This window comes from Raphanus sativus, chromosome 9, assembly GCF_000801105.2.
Source record: "Raphanus sativus cultivar WK10039 chromosome 9, ASM80110v3, whole genome shotgun sequence".
Classification (NCBI taxonomy): domain Eukaryota; kingdom Viridiplantae; phylum Streptophyta; class Magnoliopsida; order Brassicales; family Brassicaceae; genus Raphanus; species Raphanus sativus.
Genome location: NC_079519.1, coordinates 2592946 through 2617767, shown reverse-complemented (window position 1 = coordinate 2617767; position 24822 = coordinate 2592946). Strand labels below are relative to the sequence as shown.

Here is a 24822-nt window from a genome sequence, read left to right as displayed (position 1 = left end):
AGTCTATGTAACCGGTTGCTGTAAGAAACTAATGGACTGATGCACATATGCTATATTGTTTTATAAGACAGGCCGATTTGGAGATCAGTTTTTATGGGTGCACTTAAAACATGGACAAAGATCAGTAATTGTGGGGTTTAGCCTGCTTTGCTAATAACTAGGGTTTTAACGACTTACCTACCTCAGCTCAGCGCAGCTTACAGTGAGTTTGAATATTTTATGAGTTAGTTCAACTCGGTTTTTATTATATAAGCGAATTCAAATCATCTAAAACATAAGTTAAATGAGCTAATTCGCGATCAAATATATAAAAAATTAAAATTATAAAATAATTTTGATAATATAATTTAAGTTTAGTCCAAAACATAATACAATTTTAAATTAATCTGAAAATCTATTCCACATAAGTGTCTTGAGATGTCATGTTCAGAATCTTCATCTACTCCAATCATAAATATATATATATATATATATATTCTGCATGAGAGTCTTAGGAATATTTGTATTAGATTTTAGTTCTAAAGATATGTGATGTGAGAATATGAGCTATTGTTTTCGGCTCATTTGAATGCCCAGTAGAGGGTCTATCCGTGGGTTGTACCTCCATTCGGAGGTTATGCTTGTGTCATCATTGACCCGGGTTTAACCCTTAAAAAAAAGATATGTGATGTGAGGATTGATATCAATATTCTTTTACATTTTTGTATATAATCATAACCTTTTAGTTTTACATTTTAATTGATTGTAGAATCACTTTTCATTTTGGGATTTTATTTTAGCACTGATAAATCCAAATAAAAATCTAAAATCATTAACTATTGAAATTGTAACAATTTTTAAGATTTCACTTATTAACTACATGTAACCATAAATCTTTTAAATATTTTCTAATAATATAATAAAAAGTGTGACATAATTTATATGATTTAAAAATCCTTATAAATATACATTTGTACAATTATACATACATTTATAAACAATTACAAACAATTATTTATAAATTTTATAAATTTTTTATGGTTTACCTTGTTTACAACTCTTTAATTCGTTGACTTAATAATACAATCGATCATTACAAAAAGATTTTTGTACTGTAATCTAAAATTTGAAGATAGTTGATTTTATAATTAATTTTTATTTTAGAATCTTTCAAAGATCAAGTCAAAATCAATCCTATGTGGTATTCGAAATAAAATCCTAAAATTACTTGAAACCCAAATTTACAAAGGGTTATAAATTCTCAAAAATTGAATGTTCACTATCCAACTCTTTTTCCTAGATCCTACTATTAATATGTAACTCTTTCTCTTAGATCGAAACAACAAAATCCGAGAAAATTACTTACAACTTGTAGTTCTTGCTGAGGATTCGATATTATGAGATTTCGAGTCTCGATCTCGTCTGTTTTGTGAGAGAGAATACACTCGATCTCGTCACCATTGCTCGATCTCGTCACCGTTGCTCGATCACGTCGATGTTGCTTGTTGCCGTGAGAGAAGACACTTTGTTTTGGTCGCAGAATTTCTTTTACAGAGAAGAGAAGAAGACGATGGCTGAGAAGGGTCAGTTTAGTAATTCACATTGTGGTATTTATAAAAATGCTCTTCTATTTAAAGTAAAGATGAATAATGGTACTAAACATGTGGTAAAAGTAAATTTTCTCCAATAATTAGGGAAACAATTATATGATATATTTTTAAAAAATCTCTTCCCAAAACTACCGGGCCTCAAATTACCGGGCCTCAAATTATCGGAGCCCAGACGCGGTACCTAGGGAAATTATTGGGTATATATACATAGTAAACACACGACCAAGGCAAATAGAGAAACTAAACCCTAATTTTTGGAAAGATGATGAGCGATGAATTGGTTGGGGAGAAGATACTGACGAGTACATCACCGAAGGCGGTTGGATCTACGGATGCGGGTAAAGAAGCAGAAGCAGAAGCAGCACCACCAGCGCAGCCGCCGCAACTGTTTCTGACGATGAATGGCGAGATCTACTCTCTGGAGAGGTTCCAAGAAGATTTTGTTCATGTGTCGGTAAACAAGGTAGATTTCCTCAATGACTTGGACGTATCCAAGTTATATCACTGCGATGGGCTGGTGTTATGCGTGGCTACGGACAAGAAGAAGGACAAGGACAAGAAGGAGGAACCGAAGCTGGTGTTGTGGAACCCTTATCTGTGTCAAACAAGGTGGATCGAACCGAGAGAAGAGTTCAACAGAAATAACAGGTTCGCGATCGGATACTCCTCCTCCGACGACGGCTCAGACTCGCAGCGCAACCACAAAATCCTGAGGTTTGGACCAGGAGACGAACCCGACAAGATGGGGTTCGAAATCTATGACATTAAGTGTAATACATGGAGGGTCCTCGAGGTGGTGATTAATAATCCCGTGTGGTGGATAGGTTATAATCAGGGAGGCGTGTCTGTCAAGGGAAACGCCTACTTTCTTGCTCATCATTTAATAGATGGTCTATATGGTTACCAAAGAGACGAAATTTTCTTACTCTCTTTCGATTTTACCCAAGAGACGTTTGGACCACGCCTCTCTCTTCCTTTTCATGACTCTTTCGATGGTTTCAGTGGTGACTGTATGTTCCTCTCAAACTTCCTTAGAAGAGGTGATGATGAGCAGCTTGCGGTTCTCTTTGGTGGTTATGAATCTGGCTTTTTTGAGATTTGGGTTACCCTTACTGTCGACCCCAACCGTGCGTCCTGGAGCAAGTTTTTGCGAATGGATCCGGGGCCCTTCTCTACCTACGGTTTTCAGCTCTGTACCCCACTTTCTGGTGGGAGCTTCTTTGTTGATGAGGACAACAAAGTTGCTGTCTTGTTTGAACTGTTTAACCACAAGCCTGTTCACAAGGCTTTTGTGTTTGGACAAGACTGCCGCCGCTTCAAATCATCCGTCGACCTCGGAGAAGCTCTCATACTCGAAAACCGTTGCCCCTTCACCAACCGCGTCAGTATGGCTGCTCGTCCCCCACTTGTTTGCTCTTCCCCTTATCGTCCAAGCTTAGTGCAAGTCATCCAACCTCCTCTTGTCCACAAACGGAAACGGAAACGCATGTCTCCATCTGATCAGAGAAAGAGAATTGTGTGAAACACTCTTTGCTTTTGTTATATGTCTTTTTATCTTTTCTGTCTCAAGACTGTTTTATCGAGCTCTTCGTTAGTCAGACTTGTTTCTAAGAATATTATTATTTTCAAGCTCTTGTGTTTTTGACATTATCCCCTAACCTTCTTTCGTTTTTCATTGTCATATCATCCTAAATCCTGCACCCTACTGACTAATCATACTTAGAAATTTAACTCTGTGTGTATCCATTCTCACCCATTTATGTGAATTTTAGAACGATAACATAAACTTTGTTAGAGTCCTTTCATTGCTACCCCAATGGCCCAATCGAAATGCATAGAAACAGCCATTCAATTTATCTGAATCTCTGGAGTGCAACAACGTTTTATACGATACACATTAATTACAGCCATTAATTTTTTCTTTCAGTCAACAGCCATTCATTATCCTCTAATCGACATCCGCATATTCTATAACTAACCTAAATTTCTTCATGCGATACCATACACAAAATCACTTCCTTGATAGTTCAATTTATATATCTCAAATTATATAATATTCATAATCATTTTATATATTCGCAGGTATAGCCTCATACACCTCATCGTAGCATAAAATGTCTAAAATGGTAAAATGACTCTATAAATGATAATTTGAAGTTTTTATATCGGAGCATAAAATGTCTAGTAGCCACATATAAACTACAGCAGGATCCATCAAAAATAATAAAAATAATTTTCGATTTGATTGAAATACCAATTCTCCCTAGACTTCTTACAATTGATATTTTGAAATCAATAGCCGATGGTGACTTTATCAAATAATTTTTATAACACATACCAGATAAATTTTGGTAATATATTGTCCGCATTTCGCATGGTAGACATTAACTTATATCATACCAAAATGTATTATTTTATATTCTATAGTGGTGAATTTTTTTTTTTTTTTTGAAAATAAACGTGAAGTTTGATATGTTTATTTGATCACAATTCAAAACTGTTACCTGTACGGGCTAGTGAACAAACATATGAAAACAAATTTCGGACCTTGATCAAAATGAGGAGATATCCTTGTATATTTCATATTTAGTCAATAAAAAAAATTAAAGATAAATATGTGATATATGATTGAAAAATTTAGAAGATAAAATGATGAACAGTATACTTACATTAATGTGTTTCCAAAATTAAATTTGAATTAAATACATTTCATTTACTTATCCATTAAATCAATGTCAAATTAAAAAAAAAACATTTTTATTGGACAAATAATTCATGAAAATTATAATATTAACTCTTCATTTAAAAAATCTGAACGAAAAAAATATTACCAAATTTAAACCGGAACTAGATAATATCTAAACGGATTTACCATTTTGGTATCTAAAGAACCATAACCAAACTTTATCCGAACGAAATATTTTAGATATTCAAATGTATCTAAATCATATTTATATACTTCAATATGTTAGCTATTTTTCGAGTTAATATCCAAGATATAAGCTATTTTAAATTCTTTAAAATATTTGAAATATAAAAAATAATCAAAAATAAACATCTAAAGTAGATAAACAATAATCAAAACACCAAAAATACTTAAAATATATATTTATTTTTCATCCAAATATTCAAATTAAACTTATTTTTAATTTCTAATTTAGGTATTTTGACTTACATTACTCAAATTTACATATTATATTATTTTTATTTTTAGATTTAGGGAAATTTAAAGATATATAAATTTTGAAAAATTAAAAATAGTTTAATCGGGTATCAAACCCGCAAAGATCCGAATCAAACTGAAACCAAAATTTATAAATACCCGAATAGAGTTAGAATCTTTAAACTCAAAAATTTTAAACCCGAATAGATTTTAACCGAATTCGAGTGGATATTCAAATACCCACCCCAAGCTTAGTCAATATAAAACAATCAAATATTATAAATATACTATTTAAAATAAATAAAAACTAAAACGGAATGGCACCCCGACGAACCTGAACCTATAGCTCCCAAACCATTCCCTGAACATAAAGTCCTGCATAGCTCGGCTCCTGAGTATCTCTCCAATCTTCCTAGTCCCTTTGACACACCTCTCAAGATCCTGTGGGTCACTGAAGTAGTTGAACCTAACAACTGGGTTGATCCTCACATCCGTTGAACCAACCTCAGCGAACCAACAGAGACTGGACCTAAGATCTTCTCCATTATGGTTGTGACAGGTACGTACAAAGGAGACGCTGGAGCTCTGATGAAAACAGAACGTAGAGGCGACGCAAACAGGATAACAGTGGAAGCAGCCTCAAGAAAAGCACCTTCCTCAGTAATACTCACCACTTGAATCAGCGAGTTCTCCATAGGAACAGGAGGAACAATGGAGATACCGTTCCTCGGGTTATCATACACAAAGTCCCCTACATTAGGCAAGTCAAGAGCCAGAGGGATCTTTGCTACCACCGGTTTTCTCATCAACAACAGTTAACTTAAGCATGTTGGGTTTAGCGAGGCTGATCAGGTGCTCACATTCTTCATTGGTTTGAAGTTAACTTGTACTGAAACCCAAATTCATAAGGAGTTATAATTTTTTTAATGTAATGTTCACTATCAGAAACTCTTTTCTTTTATATGCATCTATTCAAAGATCAAGTCAAAATCAATCCTATGTGGTATTCAAAATAAATCCTAAAATTACTTGAAACCCAGATTTACAAAGGATTATAAATTCTCAAAACTGAATGTTCACTATCCAAACTCTTTCTCTTAGATCCTATTAATATGTAACTCTTTCTCTTAGATCGAAACAACAAAATCCGAGAAAATTACTTACAACTTGTAGTTCTTACTGAGGATTCGACATTTTGAGGTTGTGAGTCTCAATCTCGTCTGTTTTGTGAGAGAGAATACACTCGATCTCGTCACCGTTGCTCGATCTCGTCGCCGTCGATCAATCTCGTCGTTGTTGCTTGTTGCCGTGAGAGAAGACGCTTTGGCAGAATTTCTTTTAGAGAGAAGAGAAGAAGACTGATGGATGAGAAGGGTCATTTTAGTAATTCACACTGTGGTATTTATAAAAATACCCTTCTATTTAAGGTAAAGATGAATAATGGTACTAAACATGTGGTAAAGGTCTTCTATTTAAGGTAAAGATGAATAACGGTACTAAACATGTGGTAAAGGTAAAATTTCCCCAATAATTAGGGAAACAATTATATGATATATTTTTATAAATATTTTAAACAAAATCTTCTAATTTCAAATAAAATATGTTGAATTTTAGAGTTTTATAATTTATTAATTTTGTTTAGCTTTTCTGTAGTTTAATTTGTCTTTTGTAAGATTTTAAGTTATTTTTTATTTTTATTTAATTTTATAAATATTTGATTTTCTGAACTTTTTAAAAATTGGAATATCTATTTAATTGTATGAATTTTCATTAAATTTCTGATTTTTATTTATTTTCTGATTTTTTGTTTATTTTATTAATTAGAGTATTATTTTTGGAAAAAAAACTGAAACATTACTTTTTACCTGTACAACCGGTCAACATTTTAATTTGGATTTTTTTATGATATAAATGTCAATTTGAAAGTTAAAAGTGTTAGTGAAAAAACTTGGGAGTTTAAAGCGCTACTAAGTGACACTTTGAATGTTTCTTATGCTATTTTCCTTTCTTTTTTTTTGCAAGTGTTTGTAATTTAGTAAGCATTTGTTTTTAAAACTTAAACTAAAATAGAGTTTTATTATTATGTGAAAAAAAAAATTTGTGAAGTTGATGTTAGCATATTTTATCATATGTTTTCTTTATCTATAAATTAGATCTTGTACTTTTTGAATTTGTAAAAAATGCTGCTAAAATTGTATTAAAAATTAAGCAAGTAAGGAAAAACAGACTTGAAAGCTTTTATTCAAAAAAGGAAAAAGAAAATATGAATTAACTATAATGTTTTAATGTTTTATTCTTTTGAAAAATATCTCTAGTTTTAGCAATATTGTGTATTATGATTCACAAAAAAAACAATATTGAGCATTATTTTAATCATATATAAAAAATACAATAAACGTAGTTATAATAAAAAGGCAACATTTTTTGAATCCGCTTCCGACAAGTTTGAACCGGCACTGTGCTCTCTTGCAAATGCTCTTATATGAAACTTTTGGTAAAGCATTTGCATTTACAATTTATAAATTTTAGAAAAATATATAATTAATTCATTTATTTGATTTAATAATATCATAAATTTATTTTTATATCCAGAAATGAAATTTGATTTCTGAAATAAATTTACAATATAGATATTTTTTTAAATAGTTTTTCACATCTAATATATAATATAATTTACAGAATTATATTATATTATAAATTATATTAATTCTATAATTAAAATTTATTTCACATTTAATTAAATTATATTAAATTATATTTTAAATGCGAAACATTATTTTTAAAAATGGATATTTTAATTGTAAATTTTATTTTTTAAAATAAAATTTTCGATATAAACATAATTTTTGAAATTAGGAAATAAAATAAATTAATTATATCTCTTTTATATTTTAATATATTAAATAAAAAGATATATATATATATATATATATATATATAATGATAAATTATTTATTTTATTAAATAATATTCAAATTATTTTATATCCAAAAATAAATTTATATTTTACTTATTTTATTTAATAATATTCAAAATTACTTTATATCCAAAATAAATTTATATTTTAAATAAATTTTACATTTATTTTTTAACTAATAATATTTCATATTTAAAATTTAATTTAATTTATACTATTAATTAAGATTTATTATTTTTAATAACATATATATTATTAATATATTTATAATTTAATATATATTATTTTATATTATATAATTACTTTTATAAAAAATATTAAAATTGTATATTGCTACTAATTTACCAATCATCTTATTAAAATTTTAAATGAGAGTATATATCTTTTACAGCATACTGCTACTGCTTCTTCATCAGCTATACTAATCGAGGCCCTAGTTTCTAAGTACGAACAAGATTGTTATCCATCTTAGCTTATCTTTAAGCCCATGTTTGGGAAAAAACTGCATTCAGGCTTGTTTTAAATTTTACCAAGACTTGCAAATGTTCAACTGTCTTGATATAATGTTCCAAATGAGCATGGATATTTGCCATTTTAATGGTACTGGTAAAACGGGCCTATGGATAAATTGGGCCGAGTGTATTTTTTTCCGAATCCATGTGATGTGAAAGCAAAATTAGCTTGTGCTGTAGTTACTTTTATTTTATCCCTTAGATATATTCAAGGGCGGACGGACATAGAGCCCTACGGGGTCATGTGACCCCATCTACTTTTTTAATTTCTTTAAGAATTAGTTTGATATTTGTGAAAGTGCCCCCAATAAAAAAGTATGTATAATGAAAAATTGTGTGTGTGCCCCCAGCTGATTTTGATCCTAGATCCGCCCCTGGATATATTTATGGGGTAAATTCGAATAAGTCGAACATATAACATGTGGGCAGAACGTCCCTGAAGTTGGATCCAAGACTACATAGGATTCGTACAGGTGGTGGCATCATGTGCACATTAGACAGTCTCGATTTACATCAATCAAGTACAAGTGATGTATAACATTAATGTTTTGCTTACTCCAAAATAAAGCTTGGTGAGGAAATCTATAAGTTTCTGTAAATTATCATATTGTAAATTCATCTTGCAAATATAAGGAATCCACCATTCTATATCACTGATTTGTAAAATGTTTGATTGGCAAAAAAAATTGGTGTTTCATATTGCCTCATCAATATCTGTTTTCAATCCAAAAATTTTACTCATCTGTTTATTTCTTCTAATCACTCAAACATTAACTGAAACTAGCTAACCAATTCTACCATATTTATTCACGAATTTTATTAGAAGATTTCAATCAAACCGACCGTCACACTGACTGCATATATCAGAGCTATAATTTAAAGGCACCAAGAACGTTTTCACATTATACTTAGAACAATTGGAAGGAAAAAAATTGCATTCAGACAAAATAAGATTTTGGCTACATAGATATCACGGGTTTCTCAAATACATGTGCTTGGATGAGACAATGAAAAAGATGTCTATAACTTCAATTTATATCTATCTCAGTCTCTCAAAATATTCGATGACCGTGTTGTATTACTTTTGTACATATGCTCACATGAATGAAAAAAAAAAGATTCATATAACCAAAAGGTTAGCCATCACAAGAAAATTAACAAAGTTTTCTAAAGAGTTAACACGTAAAAGGTTATAAAAATATTGTGAACATTTTTAAAAACTGGTGGAAATTATAAGAAACTTGTAAAAGAAAAAAAAAAGAAATCCGGAACACTTGTGGATTATAGATAAAACTATATTCATCTGCGAGATAAATTAAACTTTATAAGCCTAAGCCTCGTTTTCATGAACACATTACTTTCTTTTCTCTATATATGGTATGCATAATAACACGTACTACCCACCTTCTCATGTGGTTCCTAAGATATATTCATGTATACATATGGTTTGTCTTGTCATAAAACAACCACTGAGAAGCCAACATGCTTATCATGGTCGGAACATGATGATAAAAGCTCACTGTAATTTAATCATTTTGCTTCTTTCATTGATCATAAAAAGTTCCCCCCAATTCGCCTTTACCGCATCCACAAGCCTCCCCACCTAATCTACACACATATCACGCATTTTCTACATAGTTATATTAATCATGTTGACTCATATAGAATATTCCCATGCGTTCTTCGCCCCGACTTTCTCACAAAATCTCTACTTTAAGTTATATATATGGAAATCTACGCAGATACATAGGACTTTTTAAAACCACTTATAATATTAAATGAATACTTTTTTCAATTAAACCCTAGTCCTATGTTCGGCCACGTCCCCATGTCTTTCTTGTAACTATTCAAACTCAACTTCAGGTGCTGCTCATCATCATCATCATCAGCAGCTCCAAAATTTCTCTTATTTGAAGGCTGACATTCCAGGAAAACGATGTCGTTTAAGTTTCTCTTCTTATTCTTCTCCGTCAGCACTTCTGATTTGATCTCCATCAACGGAAGCTCCACTGATACCCTCTCGTTGTTATTGTTATTCAGTTTCGTCTCTGAGCTCTCCAAAGATGTCAACGAGCTTTCAACTGACCGTCTTGGCTGTGTAATTACTCTGTTTTCTGGTTTCTTGCACCACAAGAATCCGTCTTCAACATCCTCTGCTTCTTCGTATTCTTCCACTTGTGTTACCTCCGAGAACGAAGAACTTTGATTCACCATTGAAGCTAATCTAGAGAGTTCGGTTCTCGCAAAGTCCATGCCAAGAGTGGAAGATGTGTAGCCAGCGAGAGTTTGTTGAGCTTTCAGTAATACTGACTGTAAATACTTGCCTTGTGCCTCAATCTTCACTTGTAAATGCCTCTGAACCTAAAACCAAAACATTTTCAAGACCCTAAACATATATTACTGTGCTTAGTTAGATTTATTAGGATCTTGGATTGAGGCTATTACTTCGATTTGTTCATGTAGTTTCTTCTGAACTTCCATCTGCAGTTGTAAAGCTTCCGTGATCTGCACGCCTCTGTTTCAAAACAAGCCATACAAGTAATATTAAATTAAGTGAAATAACGAAAGATATTATTGTTTTGATTATCTGATCATAAATTACTCGTTAGCTGGATTGTTGTTTTCTACGTTGACACTGCCTCTGAAATCTGTAGAGTCGTTTTTACTATCAGCTTCTTGGGTTTCTGAAGCAGAGGAAACTGCTAGACCAAGTAAAAAATCATACATAAGGAAAAAAAATCAAGTTCAAAGATCCATAAGTTTTATAAAACATGATCAATGTTATAATAAAGGAAAAAAGAAATCTTAAACCTTCGAGGTTGTTATCATCAAACTTCAGGCTCTTTCCTAGTCGATATTTCTGCAGAAAAATCATAATAAAATCATCCAAACTTGATCTTCCAGAAATAAATAAATAAAATCTAAAACCTAAAACCACTGATCCAGTCAGAGATTTTTCTGAACATTAATTACTTGTAAATGGCTCTTCAGATGATACAAAGTAAGGCCAGGAATCTCCATAGCCTTCATCAAACCTTTAGGTGTTGCCTCTGCAGGTCACAAAACAGAACAAACCAAAAAGCTAATCAAGAAATGGATAATGAAGAGAGAAAAACTTAACGTGAGAAGAAGATGAAACAACTAAGTACATACTGTTTGGTCCACCGAGTTGATCAACGGCTTCAATGAATATGTGATGAAGCTCACAAGTCCATTTCAATCTGGGCTTAGCATCTGTTGACAACACAAGACTCATCTTTGCCTTCTGATTATTACCATTGGTAGTGTTACTCTCCATTAATAAACACATACAAATCTCTCTCTCTCTCTCTACCTCTAGTATACAATCAAGAACGACCCCAAGAAATATAAATAAAACGAAAGGGTTATTTGTTTTCAAAGATTGTTGGGTTTGGTTGCAAAGATATGGGGATTTATATGTATATATAAATCTTTGGAGTGGTTGATGTTGTCCTCTATCTTTCTCCTCTCACTCCATATCAGGAAACATGAGTGGGGTTCTGTTGGAGAAGGGAATATATGCTCTCTTGACCCTTTCCTCTTTCTTTCTTTAGTTTATTTTTATTTTTAATTAATGTCATTTTCTCCTCTTTTTCGATCATTTCCCCGATTTCACACCGCTTTGTTCTTTTTTTTTGTGATATATGTTGCCTTTTGTAATTTCGTGTTACTTTATCTTAGATATATGATGCAATTAGATCACATAAAAAGAGGTTTTGTACACTTCGTTTTTTGGTCGTATGTACATCGGTCTATCTAAGTGGACACATATCATATTGCATACCTATTCTTTTCTTTGTTTGCAATTGTTCTTACCGTTTTCTATTCTATTTTCAACATGGTCCTAATGTTACTTTCCTCTTTTTGTTTATTCTTCTTATGAAGCAATGGTCTTTTGTGTGTGTTTGTTGTGTATGATTAGGTGAGGCTCTATTAGTGTCGACATGGCCTTTAGGATTTGCTCGATTCGTAAAAGTCGTAGCCTTATAATATATCAGTTTTTATACATGTGATAGCTGAACTGTCTGGGCTGGAATTGATCAATAACAGTGTTTATGTATTGTATCTTGATGATTCGAGTATTGTTATGTAATTAATATCTTATAGGTTTTCTTGTACCTATGGATTTTATTTTATCTACCACACATTGTATAAAATATATTTCCAGGATAGATAGTGATGCGTTTTATAATGAAGTAAGGGTGTATAAATATACAAGAATATTCGCTCCTAAAAAGAAGGCTAAAGAAAAAGTATAAGGTTTGTTCTGTTGTGTCTCATATGTATCTTGAGTTGCTCTTCGGTAGTGTTGCCCCCACCATACTTGTATCTATACAATATATGTCCCTTACTATATTTCAGACGAATAAATAATATATATCTTTATACAATACCGATGTCGACGAAAAATTCATTAACATAGACTTTACCGATGTACGCATGTCGTATGCTTACAAATATATTAAGCTACCATGCATCGTTGTGTTCATGATGCTCATAAATCATGAGTTACTTGTAACTATGTAATAGCAAAAGGTTTACTGTTGCATAGTTTGATTTCTTTGTGCTGGGTAGGAATTTTTTGTCGTCTTCTTATTTATATATTGTTGAAAAAACTTGTTATATTCTTCATAATTAATGCTCCAAATTCTGAACCACCTGCCTATATTTTGAAAAAAAAGTGATTTTTAAAAATCATTTTGGGGTATCCCAAACCTATAAAAAAATCCAGAATAATGTTCAAATAGAGTTGAACCTACTAAAAATTGATTTTTTTTTTGTTAAATTGTAAATATCATTAAACATAACGAAGGTTTGGTTACAAATTTAATTGAAACCAAGATCTGCTTTCAACTATTCAGGATTTTGAGGGCCGCAAAAAGTTTTAAAAAACCCAAAAGAATCTAGGTGATTAAATCCAAGCTCCGGTGTTTGAAGTTAATAAAACATTGAAGAACAAAAGACAGTAAACTAAGCTCCCAATCCTAAGCCTTCTTGTTGTGATAAACTAACCAGAACGCAAGAGAATAGCCTGAAGTCAAGTTCAATCGAACACTCATCGAAGTGGCTCCAAGCAGGCATCGACAGAGCGTCAGGCACACACCCCGGAGCTCCGTCTGGAGGAAGACGCCGACGAAACAAAACCCAAACTATCGCAGCAGACGACGAAAATGTTGGCCCGTATCAACCCCGCTGGAAGTGAAGGACATGTTATGGTCAAGCGTAGACGGTAGTTTCAGTTCCCCATTCCGCTACGCGACACATAAGTTGCGGTGGAGACAACAAGGTTACATAAAGCAATCCGCTGGAGCTTTGGAAGAAGGGAATTGAAGCACATAAGAAGCAGTGACACTCCTTGAAACGGACGTCCTAACTGATAGGTCTTCCTCGAGAGAAAGAGGCACCGACACCTTGGGTTGTCCTCAAAACCCTAGGAGACGACGCCGAGAGCAGGAGAAGAAGCCAATCGATCAACATAGATTCGCCATGGTTACTGTCTTCCGAACTATGGAACAGAGGTTCTCGGTGGTGCGCCTCTAGGCCACCTTTGATGCGCCCTAAATCAGCAGCATAAACAAATCAAGAAAACTTGGCTTACGGGTTTTAGTTTAAACGAGATGGGTTTGATGATTTATGGAAATATGTTTATGGACTTGTTTCAGTCCAAAGAAAGAAAGACCCAACAAAAAATACAATCTATGGTCGAATAATATATCAATCTGACGGCAATTCCGAGACGGTCGACCATGCGGAAGCACGAGACCAGCCGAAGAGTGTGACGACTACAATCCTTCAATTTGGGTCAAGTCAAGATATTTATGATTTTTGGTTAATTCAAAGTCTTTGGTCAAGTCTTCCTTGTTTTTATAAATTGCTAAATTCTATGTTTGACTAGTCTTTTGTATTCCAACCTTTTGTATGCTTCGCCTATTATATAAAGGCTAGTTGATCAATGAAATAAAATAAGCTTGAGTGTTTATTTTTGGAACCTTGAGAGGGTATCTCACTTTTCTTGTTCTTGGTGTGGTTAGCTCCAAGTAACACTTTCTTTCTCGTTGGACCGGTGCGTCACATCCGGCAATAGATCGAGTTTGCTTCCTTGTCGGACCTGTGAGTCATATCAGGCGACAATCAAGCACCTCTGGTAGTATCATCGGGTCTTCCGCAACCCTTTGTGTCACCGTTCAATCCATCAGTTCTCTTCGGAGTTCACCTCTGGTAATATCATTGGGCCTTCCGCAATCCTTTGTGTCACCGTTCATCCCATCAGTTCTCCCTTTGGCGAGTTCATATCCTTAAGTCCGTTTGAGTGATCCTGTCCCGACCCAAGACGTATCAAGTGGTATCAGAGCCACTCAACCGGTACTTGTCTGTTCATTTTTCTCATCTTTCCATCTTCTTCATCCATCTTCTACCTTTCATCTTCTTTTCTAAAAAAAAAAAAAAAGTTCTACAAAAAGCCAAGAGATCATTCTATCTGAAGCTAAAAAAAGACAGATTTGAGGGCAAATCTTCTTAAAGAAGGAGGGAATGATGCGCCCTAAATCAGCAGCATAAACAAATCAAGAAAACTTGGCTTACGGGTTTTAGTTTAAACGAGATGGGTTTGATGATTTATGGAAATATGTTTATGGACTTGTTTCAGTCCAAAGAAAGAAAGACCCAACAAAAAAATACAATCTATGGTCGAATAATATATCAATCTGACGGCAATTCCGAGACGGTCGACCATGCGGAAGCACGAGACTAGCCGAAGAGTGTGACGACTACAATCCTTCAATTTGGGTCAAGTCAAGACATTTATGATTTTTGGTCAATTCAAAGTCTTTGGTCAAGTCTTCCTTGTTTTTATAAATTGCTAAATTCTATGTTTGACTAGTCTTTTGTATTCCAACCTTTTGTATGCTTCGCCTATTATATAAAGGCTAGTTGATCAATGAAATAAAATAAGCTTTGAGTGTTTATTTTTGGGACCTTGAGAGGGTATCTCACTTTTCTTGTTCTTGGTGTGGTTAGCTCCAAGTAACACTTTCTTTCTCGTTGGACCGGTGCGTCACATCCGGCAACAGATCGAGTTTGCTTCCTTGTCGGACCTGTGAGTCATATCAGGCGACAATCAAGCACCTCTGGTAGTATCATCGGATCTTCCGCAACCCTTTGTGTCACCGTTCAATCCATCAGTTCTCTTCGGAGTTCACCTCTGGTAATATCATTGGGCCTTCCGCAACCCTTTGTGTCACCGTTCATCCCATCAGTTCTCCCTTTTGGCGAGTTCATATCCTTAAGTCCGTTTGAGTGATCCTGTCCCGACCCAAGACGTATCAAGTGGTATCAGAGCCACTCAACCGGTACTTGTCTGTTCATTTTTCTCATCTTTCCATCTTCTTCATCCATCTTCTACCTTTCATCTTCTTTCTAAAAAAAAAAAAAAAAGGTTCTACAAAAAGCCAAGAGATCATTCTATCTGAAGCTAAGAAAGACAGATTTGAGGGCAAATCTTTTTAAAGAAGGAGGGAATGATGCGCCCTAAATCAGCAGCATAAACAAATCAAGAAAACTTGGCTTACGGGTTTTAGTTTAAACGAGATGGGTTTGATGATTTATGGAAATATGTTTATGGACTGTTTCAGTCCAAAGAAAGAAAGACCCAACAAAAAAATACAATCTATGGTCGAATAATATATCAATCTGACGGCAATTCCGAGACGGTCGACCATGCGGAAGCACGAGACCAGCCGAAGAGTGTGACGACTACAATCCTTCAATTTGAGTCAAGTCAAGACATTTATGATTTTTGGTCAATTCAAAGTTTTTGGTCAAGTCTTCCTTGTTTTTATAAATTGCTAAATTCTATGTTTGACTAGTCTTTTGTATTCTAACCTTTTGTATGCTTCGCCTATTATATAAAGGCTAGTTGATCAATGAAATAAAATAAGCTTTGAGTGTTTATTTTTGGAACTTTGAGAGGGTATCTCACTTTTCTTGTTCTTGGTGTGGTTAGCTCCAAGTAACACTCTCTTTCTCGTTGGACCGGTGCGTCACATCCGGCAACAGATCGAGTTTGCTTCCTTGTCGGACCTGTGAGTCATATCAGGCGACAATCAAGCACCTCTGGTAGTATCATCGGGTCTTCCGCAACCCTTTGTGTCACCGTTCAATCCATCAGTTCTCTTCGGAGTTCACCTCTGGTAATATCATTGGGCCTTCCGCAACCCTTTGTGTCACCGTTCATCCCATCAGTTCTCCCTTTTGGCGAGTTCATATCCTTAAGTCCGTTTGAGTGATCCTGTCCAATCTCAGGACGTATCAACCTTTCACTCTAAACAGAGAGGAGAAACTCTACTAAGACCTTGGAGCTACACAGAAGAGGAGACCGACTGGAGTGAGACGATGAGACAGAAAGCGGTGACGGCAGCGACGCGTCGTACATTCCGGCAAATCTCAGATCTCAGACCTGACCCAGATCCAAGCGCAATCGGTGACTAAAGGTATATCCAAGGTACCCGCAACTTACCCGACTAGCCAGACTTCGTTGGTGTTCCAGAGAGACCAAAGACACCTTTGATTTCAGTTTGATTCGTTGGAGAAGATTCAGCAAACCCAAACACACCAGACAAGGAGGAGAGACGAGAAGAGGAGGCAAGGGGTTGAGGCGGAGCGTTATGACCGGAGCACGAGCCCACGGTGATCGGAGACGAAGCTACAACGACCACCACAAGAAGGAGCTTTCTGTTGGTTGCAATTAGGGTTCGACGGCGGAGCTAATGGAAAAGACTCTAGAAAAAATATTTTCTCTCTCTCTCTCTTAAATTTTTTTTTTTTCGTTCCTCTTAAAAATTGATTTTCCTCACCAAGAATCTTATTTTCAGATCGAGTATTTACTGCATACCAAAAAATCTAGTTGAACCCACAATTTTCAGGATCTCTTAGTCAAACAGATCAGTAAGAGTAACAAATTTATTTGATCGTATTCGATAAGTCCAAAATTAATACTAGACAACACTATCACTGTCAAAGATAAGTTAGATAACCAAATTCCACTCTCCGGAATAATAAAATTTGAAACTAAAAAAAAACAAAAACACATTACGAGTATTAAATATTAGTATTCAGAAACATATATACTATTCAAAGACATGATTATAAAATTTAAAAGAGAAATTCGATTTAAAAAATATGATACGTGTTAGGATAATTGGCAGGTCATAAATAGTTTAAAAATAATTTTACATGTTAGACAATAAGAAATATATATTATTTATTAAGTATATACTAATCGGATAGCTGATTCAAACTTTACATTATTTATTAAGTAAATACTAATCGGATAGCTGATTCAAAATTTCAAACCATATATCGGGTATCCGTGCTCAGTCATGTATAAAAATATTGCTGAAGTATAAATATATATATTAAACATTTTGTGTTATGTTTTTGCGAATCTCTATAAACATATATGTATACATATCTTTGAAGGAAGAAAAGATGGGATTGATTGGCAGATTCACTTGGTTGTATGTAGAGTTGAGGGAATCTAATCTCAATATAACTTTAAACAGCACAATCCCTTCTTCTGCCTTAGTTTTCTTTTGTGAATCCAGTTAGATTTCGTATAATTATTGAATTAATATATTAAAATCCATTTAAGCGAAACAGTAACTAAAATAATTGATCTATATAACAACTCAACAATGCATGGTCTTCGTCTTGACCCAATAAACATATATAAACGCGTAGTCCAGAAATGTCAACAACAATATATAATAAGGCAGAAAGGATATATGGCACCACTAGAAAATATGCTGAAGTTTGTGATCCACTTCAGAGGAATCTCTCAAGTGTTCTGGGATCTGCATTCCTTGCAAGTTTCTTAAGAATCCACATATTTCAACACATTGCTTAAGTTAGTATGTATGAGCAAATATGAAACCCTGGGAAACAATCATTTTCGCGACGTAACACAAACGCACAACGTTTATTTAAGAACATGATTTTAACAGAAACATAATAGTGTCTAATTTTAGTGCATGTTTGATGTTTGTTACGTTATTTCTCCAAATCAAAGCATTAGTAGTCTTTTATGATTATCAGATTTCTTTTGGTCAGAAAAGAACTTATATTCAATAAATAAATACGTTTACAATAGAGCCTAAAGCAGATTTTTTTATTTTGTTTAACTGCTTAATCAGAGTAGTTGTATTCCAGTGCCGGAAATTTTAGTTATTAAAAACTTGAAATGTAACAGAGTTTTTCTTGAAAAGAAAAATGTAACAGAGTTTTTTTTTTCAAAAAACCTTTCGTCAAAAGAAAAGCCAGAGTTTTTTTTTTGAACAAAAGGTTTGATAAAACAGAGTTTTTCTTGAAAAGAAAATCTAACAGAGCTGTTTTGTAAGTATAAAAACTTGAGAAAAAATGTATTAACATACTGAACGTGTATTTTGATTTAACATCACCATGACACCATCCGTAAAATAAATTACATTCAACCGTAAATCTTGAAAATAGTTTAAATTTCTGAAGAAAAATACAGCCCTTGTGAATAAAAATTAAGATTCTTTTTTTTTCCTCTTAACATGCATGTTTTGGTTGTTATCTGGAGGGCCATTATACGACACTTGTTAGTATTAGCTAATCAGACTACAAATACTGAACGTGGATTCCATCAGAAACGTATAACGTGTTTTTTTTGGTTCAACTTTTTCTTAAATTAATTTGGGTACTCTAAATCTTCAGAAATAATCACCACTAAATTCTTTAAAAAATGCAGTCTACGGGTAGACAATTTTTTTCCGGATTGTTCAATATTATAAGAAATTACAAATAATTTCTTTTGGAGAAATATAAATAAATTACTTTCCTCTTTCGCATAAGTATTTTCCAAGTCTTTCTTGTTGCAGAAGCAATAAATAAATTTATTCCAGTAAAAAAATCTTAATTAGCTAGCTTTGAAGGGAAAATTAAAAATGTTGCAAAAACATCATTCCTTTTACAAAATTGAAGTCTGATGATACAAATAAAAGAATCATCGAGAGCCGTCGGTAAAAGCTGAAAATCTGATCGAGCTTTGATTGTTGGGGATTGGCCTTAAAAATCAAAATCTAATTATTATTCTCTTAATCCCTCTTTTCTATCTGAATATACATTGGTTAATTATTCATGCAGTGCACTACGTACAGTCGTACAGTTACCCTTATTGATAATATCACTAATTTATACAATATTTTTCAAAATGGATATACTGATAACTTATTAGAAAAAAGTTGAAACACAACTTATTTAAATATTGATACTCTGTTTTTTTTTTTGAAACACTATGTTGATTCCAATTGGAAGGTAAAATGAAAATATAAAGTATAAACAATAAAGAAAATAATTTAAAAAAAACAATAAAGAAACCACTGGTGTTATCATAAATTAGAGAAAATATTTGCATCCAATTGGGAATCAATCCACTGCAAGGAATGGATCCATTCGCAATAACTGTGATTTGGATTTGTTATTGAGCTTTTGCTCTGATGAGGCATAAAATCGTGAATTTTGAAAAGAATAGATATTACCATTGAGAAAACTAAGAGGAAATTTCAGTTACAACAAACAAAAAACTCAGAGGAAAATTGGGGGACCCGAAAGTGTGGCTTGATGTCGTGGAGAAGCATCTTCTCCTACTACGAGTTTCTGTTTTAGTGGACACCTTTCATTTTGTTCATTTCTTAAAGAAAGGAATATCGATAATCATTTAATCCAACTTGAAACACACACATGCATGCATATTAATGAGAGAGATGATCATATATATATCAAATATCGTGTGGCCCGAATGTTTGAAAAACAAGCAAAGAAAATCAGCAAAGCTAAGAGAGGATAATGATCATATAACTTTCTCTTTAACCATCTATTTAACATTACTTTCTTTTGATGCTAAAAGAAACATATTCTCTTGTTGAAAACCATTTTCTAAACCAATGAAGTAAATCGAATCAAGCTTATACATCATATCACATGATGAAGCGTTGCGTGTTGTATAAATAAGAATCAAGATATCCATGCCGTTTAGGAATGATAGTGACAAGATCATGTTCATACCATCGAAATATAGTATTTGAAAACGTATATTTCATATGTATAGAAAAGTAGAGATGGGCAAAACAAATGAAATGTAGCATTATATGCTTTAATCTTACAGTAGACTTCATTGTCTTCATCTTTACTAAGACGTATACAGAAAAACACTTAGCGATGACTAATCTAAGATAGAGTCCTCCATTGTAATAAGATAAATGATAATGATGAAAGTTATTAAAGGAGAGAACAAAAAAAAAAGATTCTTGAATAATGTTGAAAATGGATCGAAAGCAGTCTAAAAGAGAGATGCCTCATCGATTATTATTCTCTTTTAGCTTAAGGGGCCCAATTTCACTCGAATGTGCTTGTGATGCACAGATCCAGATGAACAAAAAAAAAGAACCTGTATTTTTTTAAGATAAAAACATGTAAAATTGATATATATATATATATATATATATATATATATATATATATATTAAACCGTAAATCCATTGTCAAACAAAAGTGACATCATTCATGTGTCACTTGTTGACAAGATGAAAAAAAAATAGCGACATTATTTAAGTAATAAGTTACTGGGAGTGGGAGTGGGAGTGGGAGTGGGAGGGGGAGGGGGAGGGGGAGGGGGAAGGGGGGAGGATAAAATATTGCTCAGAGACTTAAGAGCGTAGCAATGGTGAGAGCTAACTTAAGAATCTCTTATAGATAAAATAATTATATAAATTAATATTGTAACTAAACTTAAAATTTGAGGCAATGGGAGGGGGAGGGGGAGGGGGAAGGGGGGAGGATAAAATATTGCTCAGAGACTTAAGAGCGTAGCAATGGTGAGAGCTAACTTAAGAATCTCTTATAGATAAAATAATTATATAAATTAATATTGTAACTAAACTTAAAATTTGAGAAAATTAGATCAATGATATAGTGTCACATCACATATGCTAAGCAAAGCTCTTAGGACATCAGCATTGGCGATTCGGGGAAGAGGATCGTGGAAAAAAAAATTTTTTTTTTTTTTTAACTTTTTCTGTTTGCTTTTTTTTAAAAAAAAAAAATAATAATAATAATAATCATAGAGTATCAATCGCGGGCCACCACGTGTCGTGGGGCCCACGCGAAAGTTGACGAACCGGTTCACAACGAAGGGGCGGGACAAGCCGAGGTCGTCGTATTTGATTATTTTAACTTTTTTTTCTTTGAAAAATGCGCGATCCGCTCTAAGACTCGCCGATGCGCACGCTCTTAGCTTTGTGTTAAGTGTTCTCTAGCAAGAGCATTTTTTTCCTCTTTCTTCATTTACATTAAATATTTTTATTTTTAATATAATAACACTTGCAGGAACATTACGAATGTGGGTGTTCTAAGACTTAATTTGTAGCATAATTGGATGAAACATTGGCAGAGAATCTTCAATTTTTTTTAAAAAAGAATGTACATAACCATATAAATTTCAAATTGTTAAAAATAAAATTATATTGTTTAATTAAATTATTTATATCTGTAAAAAATTTATGATCATCCCTAATCATATGATAATTTTTTTTTGAAAGTTGTTTGATTGTTTTAAAAACATATTATTTTGTAATTTCAAGTTGGCTTTCTTACACCAGATATATAATTTAATTTATAGCTCAAATCAAACCAAATTTTTTTTTAAGACCACAAACCTTTCCGACATTCACTAGTAGCGGGCGTCGGCTCGCTATAAACCGTTGGAGACATTTTAGAAATGATAGCTTTGACCACTTCTTCCATTTTTCAACTTTCTTGATGAAACTCCACTAGTTGAACTGGAATGAGATATAGATCTATCAGTTCTATTAAAAATACATATACAATAGTTAAAAACATAAGATTTTCATTTTTAAAAAAAATCATAAAGTCTATAGTTTTTTTGTTCAGCCTGCCAAGAGTCAGCAAGATGACTCCGATTTGAAATTGAGAAAATTAATTCAGACACACTCCTCGCCAAAACTTCAATGGGCCTATACCGTGCCTAAAGGGGCCGTATAGACTTTTTAATTTTCGTTTGTTTAGATAGGGCTATAAACTCAAACCCTTCCAAACAAATTATGCCCAACTCTATCCACAGAACCGAAGTGAAAAAAATAGGGAAAATTGTTTTTTTAAGCCAAAAAATAACAACTATGTTCCGTTAATCTAATTTCTCTTTTGTACATTTTTCCTCTAATACCCTTTAGTATTTTCTAAAATAAATCAAATAAATAATTTAACAAACAAATAAAAATTCAAAATAGTAAATACTGATGAAATAATCATATCAATTTATAGATATATTTTTAAGTTCAAAAAATATTTAAATCATAAATTCATATTTTGTTCTAAAAAGTAGAATTGACATTCTACATAGTAGAAAATGTATTCTACTTTTTTCATTGAATCTACTATGTTTAGAATATGTGTTCTACTTAAATAATAGTAATCTAAAAATATTTAGAAAATACATTCTACGCTTAACCTATAGTTCTAAAATCTGTAGAAATCGAAATCTACACACATTACTATAAATCTAAAACCTGTAGAAATCAAAATCTACATATTACTATAAATCTAAAACTAGTAGAAATCAATTTCTAACATGTTTACTGTATTCTACCTATTTTAGAATATATAATCTACGGATAAGGATAATATTAGAAGAGAATATTTGGGAATATTCTGTTTCCTTATTTATTAATAAAATCTTTAAAAAAAGAAAATATATTTAAAAAGGAAAAAAATTTGTCCAAAAAAATTGAGATTTTTAATTTTTTAAAAAATCGTTTTTTAAAAAAAAATCTTTAGTAAAAAAATCTTTTTGAAAAAAAAAATCTTTTAAAAAGGAAATTCGTTTTCGGGTTAAAAAAATAATTGAAATTTTTAATTTTAAAAAAAAATCTTTTAGTAAAGAAAATATTTTAGTAAAATATCTTTAAAAAAAACTTTTAGTAAAAAAATCTTAAAAAAATATTTGAAGAAAAATAAAATCTTAAAAAAAAGGAAATTGTTTTCTGGGGCTAAAAATTTAATTGAGATTTTTGAATTTTATTTTCTAACTTTTTAGCAAAAAAGATATTATAATATTCAAAATTAGTTTTTTTTTTAATTGTAATTTCGGATTTTTATTTGAAATTTAAGGATAGTATTGCCATTTAGAAAACATTTAATCTAATATGACATAAAGTGAGAGAAATTAGATTAAAAGGACATAGTTATTGTTTTCTTGGGTTAAAAAAACAATTTTCCCAAAAAAATATTATAGATCAACTTTCTCTCCAGTCAAGGCCTTTCATAGTCACATAGGCTTAAGTGCACATACTACATAGTTTTCAAATATTCTTTTGTTGTCACACAAAGTACAGTCGTATTAATAATTATATGAAAAATAGTCGACCTAGGAATTGACAAAAAGATGATTGTATTCATAATGTCAAATCTTTTTGCATCGATCATTATTTTCTTACGTCACGTCCTCACTGCACAACGGAAATGTAGCACGCAACTATCGGCATGGTTTATATTAAGCAGGGATTACATTTGCAAAATACAAAAACAAAACGCTGGAAAAAGAGTTAAACGAGATAAGAGAAACAGATATGGTCCAAGCTTATCTTATTACCTGGAAATGCAACGTGTCAAACATAGTTTCTCTGATTACCACATCTTTCAATTTTTAATTTTTTTTGTAAACTACATCTATCAATTTTTTCTTGTAAAAAAATTACTTTACTTCATATGAACACAAGGAGAAACGTGGTACGTGTTGTGAATTCATTGGTCACATGCTTGACTAACAGCTAGTTTCGGCACTGGCATACGAACTGTTTAAAAGAAGATGGACCTACCCACACGTGTTACAGCTGATGTGTGCAGAAGTGTAGGAAGTTTCGGAGATGAAGTGGGCCCTTTGCCACCTGGTTACACAGCTTGGCATTGACAGGTTATGATGCCTTGTCGAATTACACATCTACATCTTCTTTTTTTTTTTTTGTCACGGAACACATCTACATCTTCAATAATCGATATATACTGAAAGCACTATGATCACGTATCTGTAGCTAATTCCGTCGAAAACGGGATATGATTTTAAAGGATGATATGCAGTTGTTTAGACATCACGTAATAATATGTAAGTTAGTTATAAAAAACAATATTTTAAAAATGTATTGTGAAAATAGATTCCTAGTAGGTTCAAGTATTTTCTCAAAATTTATAACCAACAAAATTTGCACCAGATAAATAAGTTATTCTTTATTTTATTTGCCATCAAAACGTTTGAAAATTATAATTGTTAAAAATAATAAATTTCGCACGTAACTTTATCTCATATCATGTGAAACTAATCAAGCTCAACATACATGGTAATGATATTTATGTGGATCTTTCAACAATAATTATGATCCCATAGAAAAGTTCTATTCAGGGTCTAAGCCTGATGGAAAATTTGTTTCAAACCCCACAAAATTTTTGAAATTTTTCATATGGACATATATTCCAAATTTGTAAAACAAAGCCAGCCATGGTCACAATAAACTGAATTGCTAGTGATTATTT

The 24822-nt window shown here is 32.5% G+C and overlaps 2 protein-coding genes and 1 long non-coding RNA gene across 4 annotated transcripts; 1 reads left to right on the top strand and 2 right to left on the bottom strand.

Annotated features, from left to right (window-relative positions):
* Positions 1–1810: 1810 nt before the first annotated feature.
* LOC108824335 (F-box/kelch-repeat protein At1g24800-like) lies at positions 1811–3232 on the top strand. Its single transcript, XM_056993889.1, has one exon. It carries the CDS (start codon positions 1852–1854, stop codon positions 3109–3111), a length of 1260 nt encoding a protein of 419 aa, XP_056849869.1. The 5' UTR covers positions 1811–1851; the 3' UTR covers positions 3112–3232.
* A 1651-nt stretch (positions 3233–4883) lies between these two features.
* On the bottom strand, positions 4884–6078 carry LOC130499618 (uncharacterized). The gene is made up of 2 exons (XR_008938513.1): positions 5917–6078; positions 4884–5641 (listed from the first exon to the last, which is right to left on the bottom strand). It is a non-coding gene; the product is annotated as an uncharacterized LOC130499618 (long non-coding RNA).
* Positions 6079–9874: 3796 nt separating this feature from the next.
* On the bottom strand, positions 9875–11693 carry LOC108833335 (myb family transcription factor PHL8). 2 transcript variants are annotated; one of them, XM_018606765.2, is made up of 6 exons: positions 11335–11693; positions 11155–11231; positions 10993–11041; positions 10784–10883; positions 10627–10696; positions 9875–10542 (listed from the first exon to the last, which is right to left on the bottom strand). In XM_018606765.2, exons 1-6 carry the CDS (start codon positions 11489–11491, stop codon positions 9973–9975), a joined length of 1023 nt encoding a protein of 340 aa, XP_018462267.1. In that variant the 5' UTR covers positions 11492–11693; the 3' UTR covers positions 9875–9972. The 2 variants fall into 2 exon arrangements, with proteins under 2 accessions (XP_018462267.1, XP_018462269.1); XM_018606767.2 differs by having other exon boundaries at positions 10784–10880; positions 11335–11692.
* Between the last annotated feature and the right edge of the window lie 13129 nt (positions 11694–24822).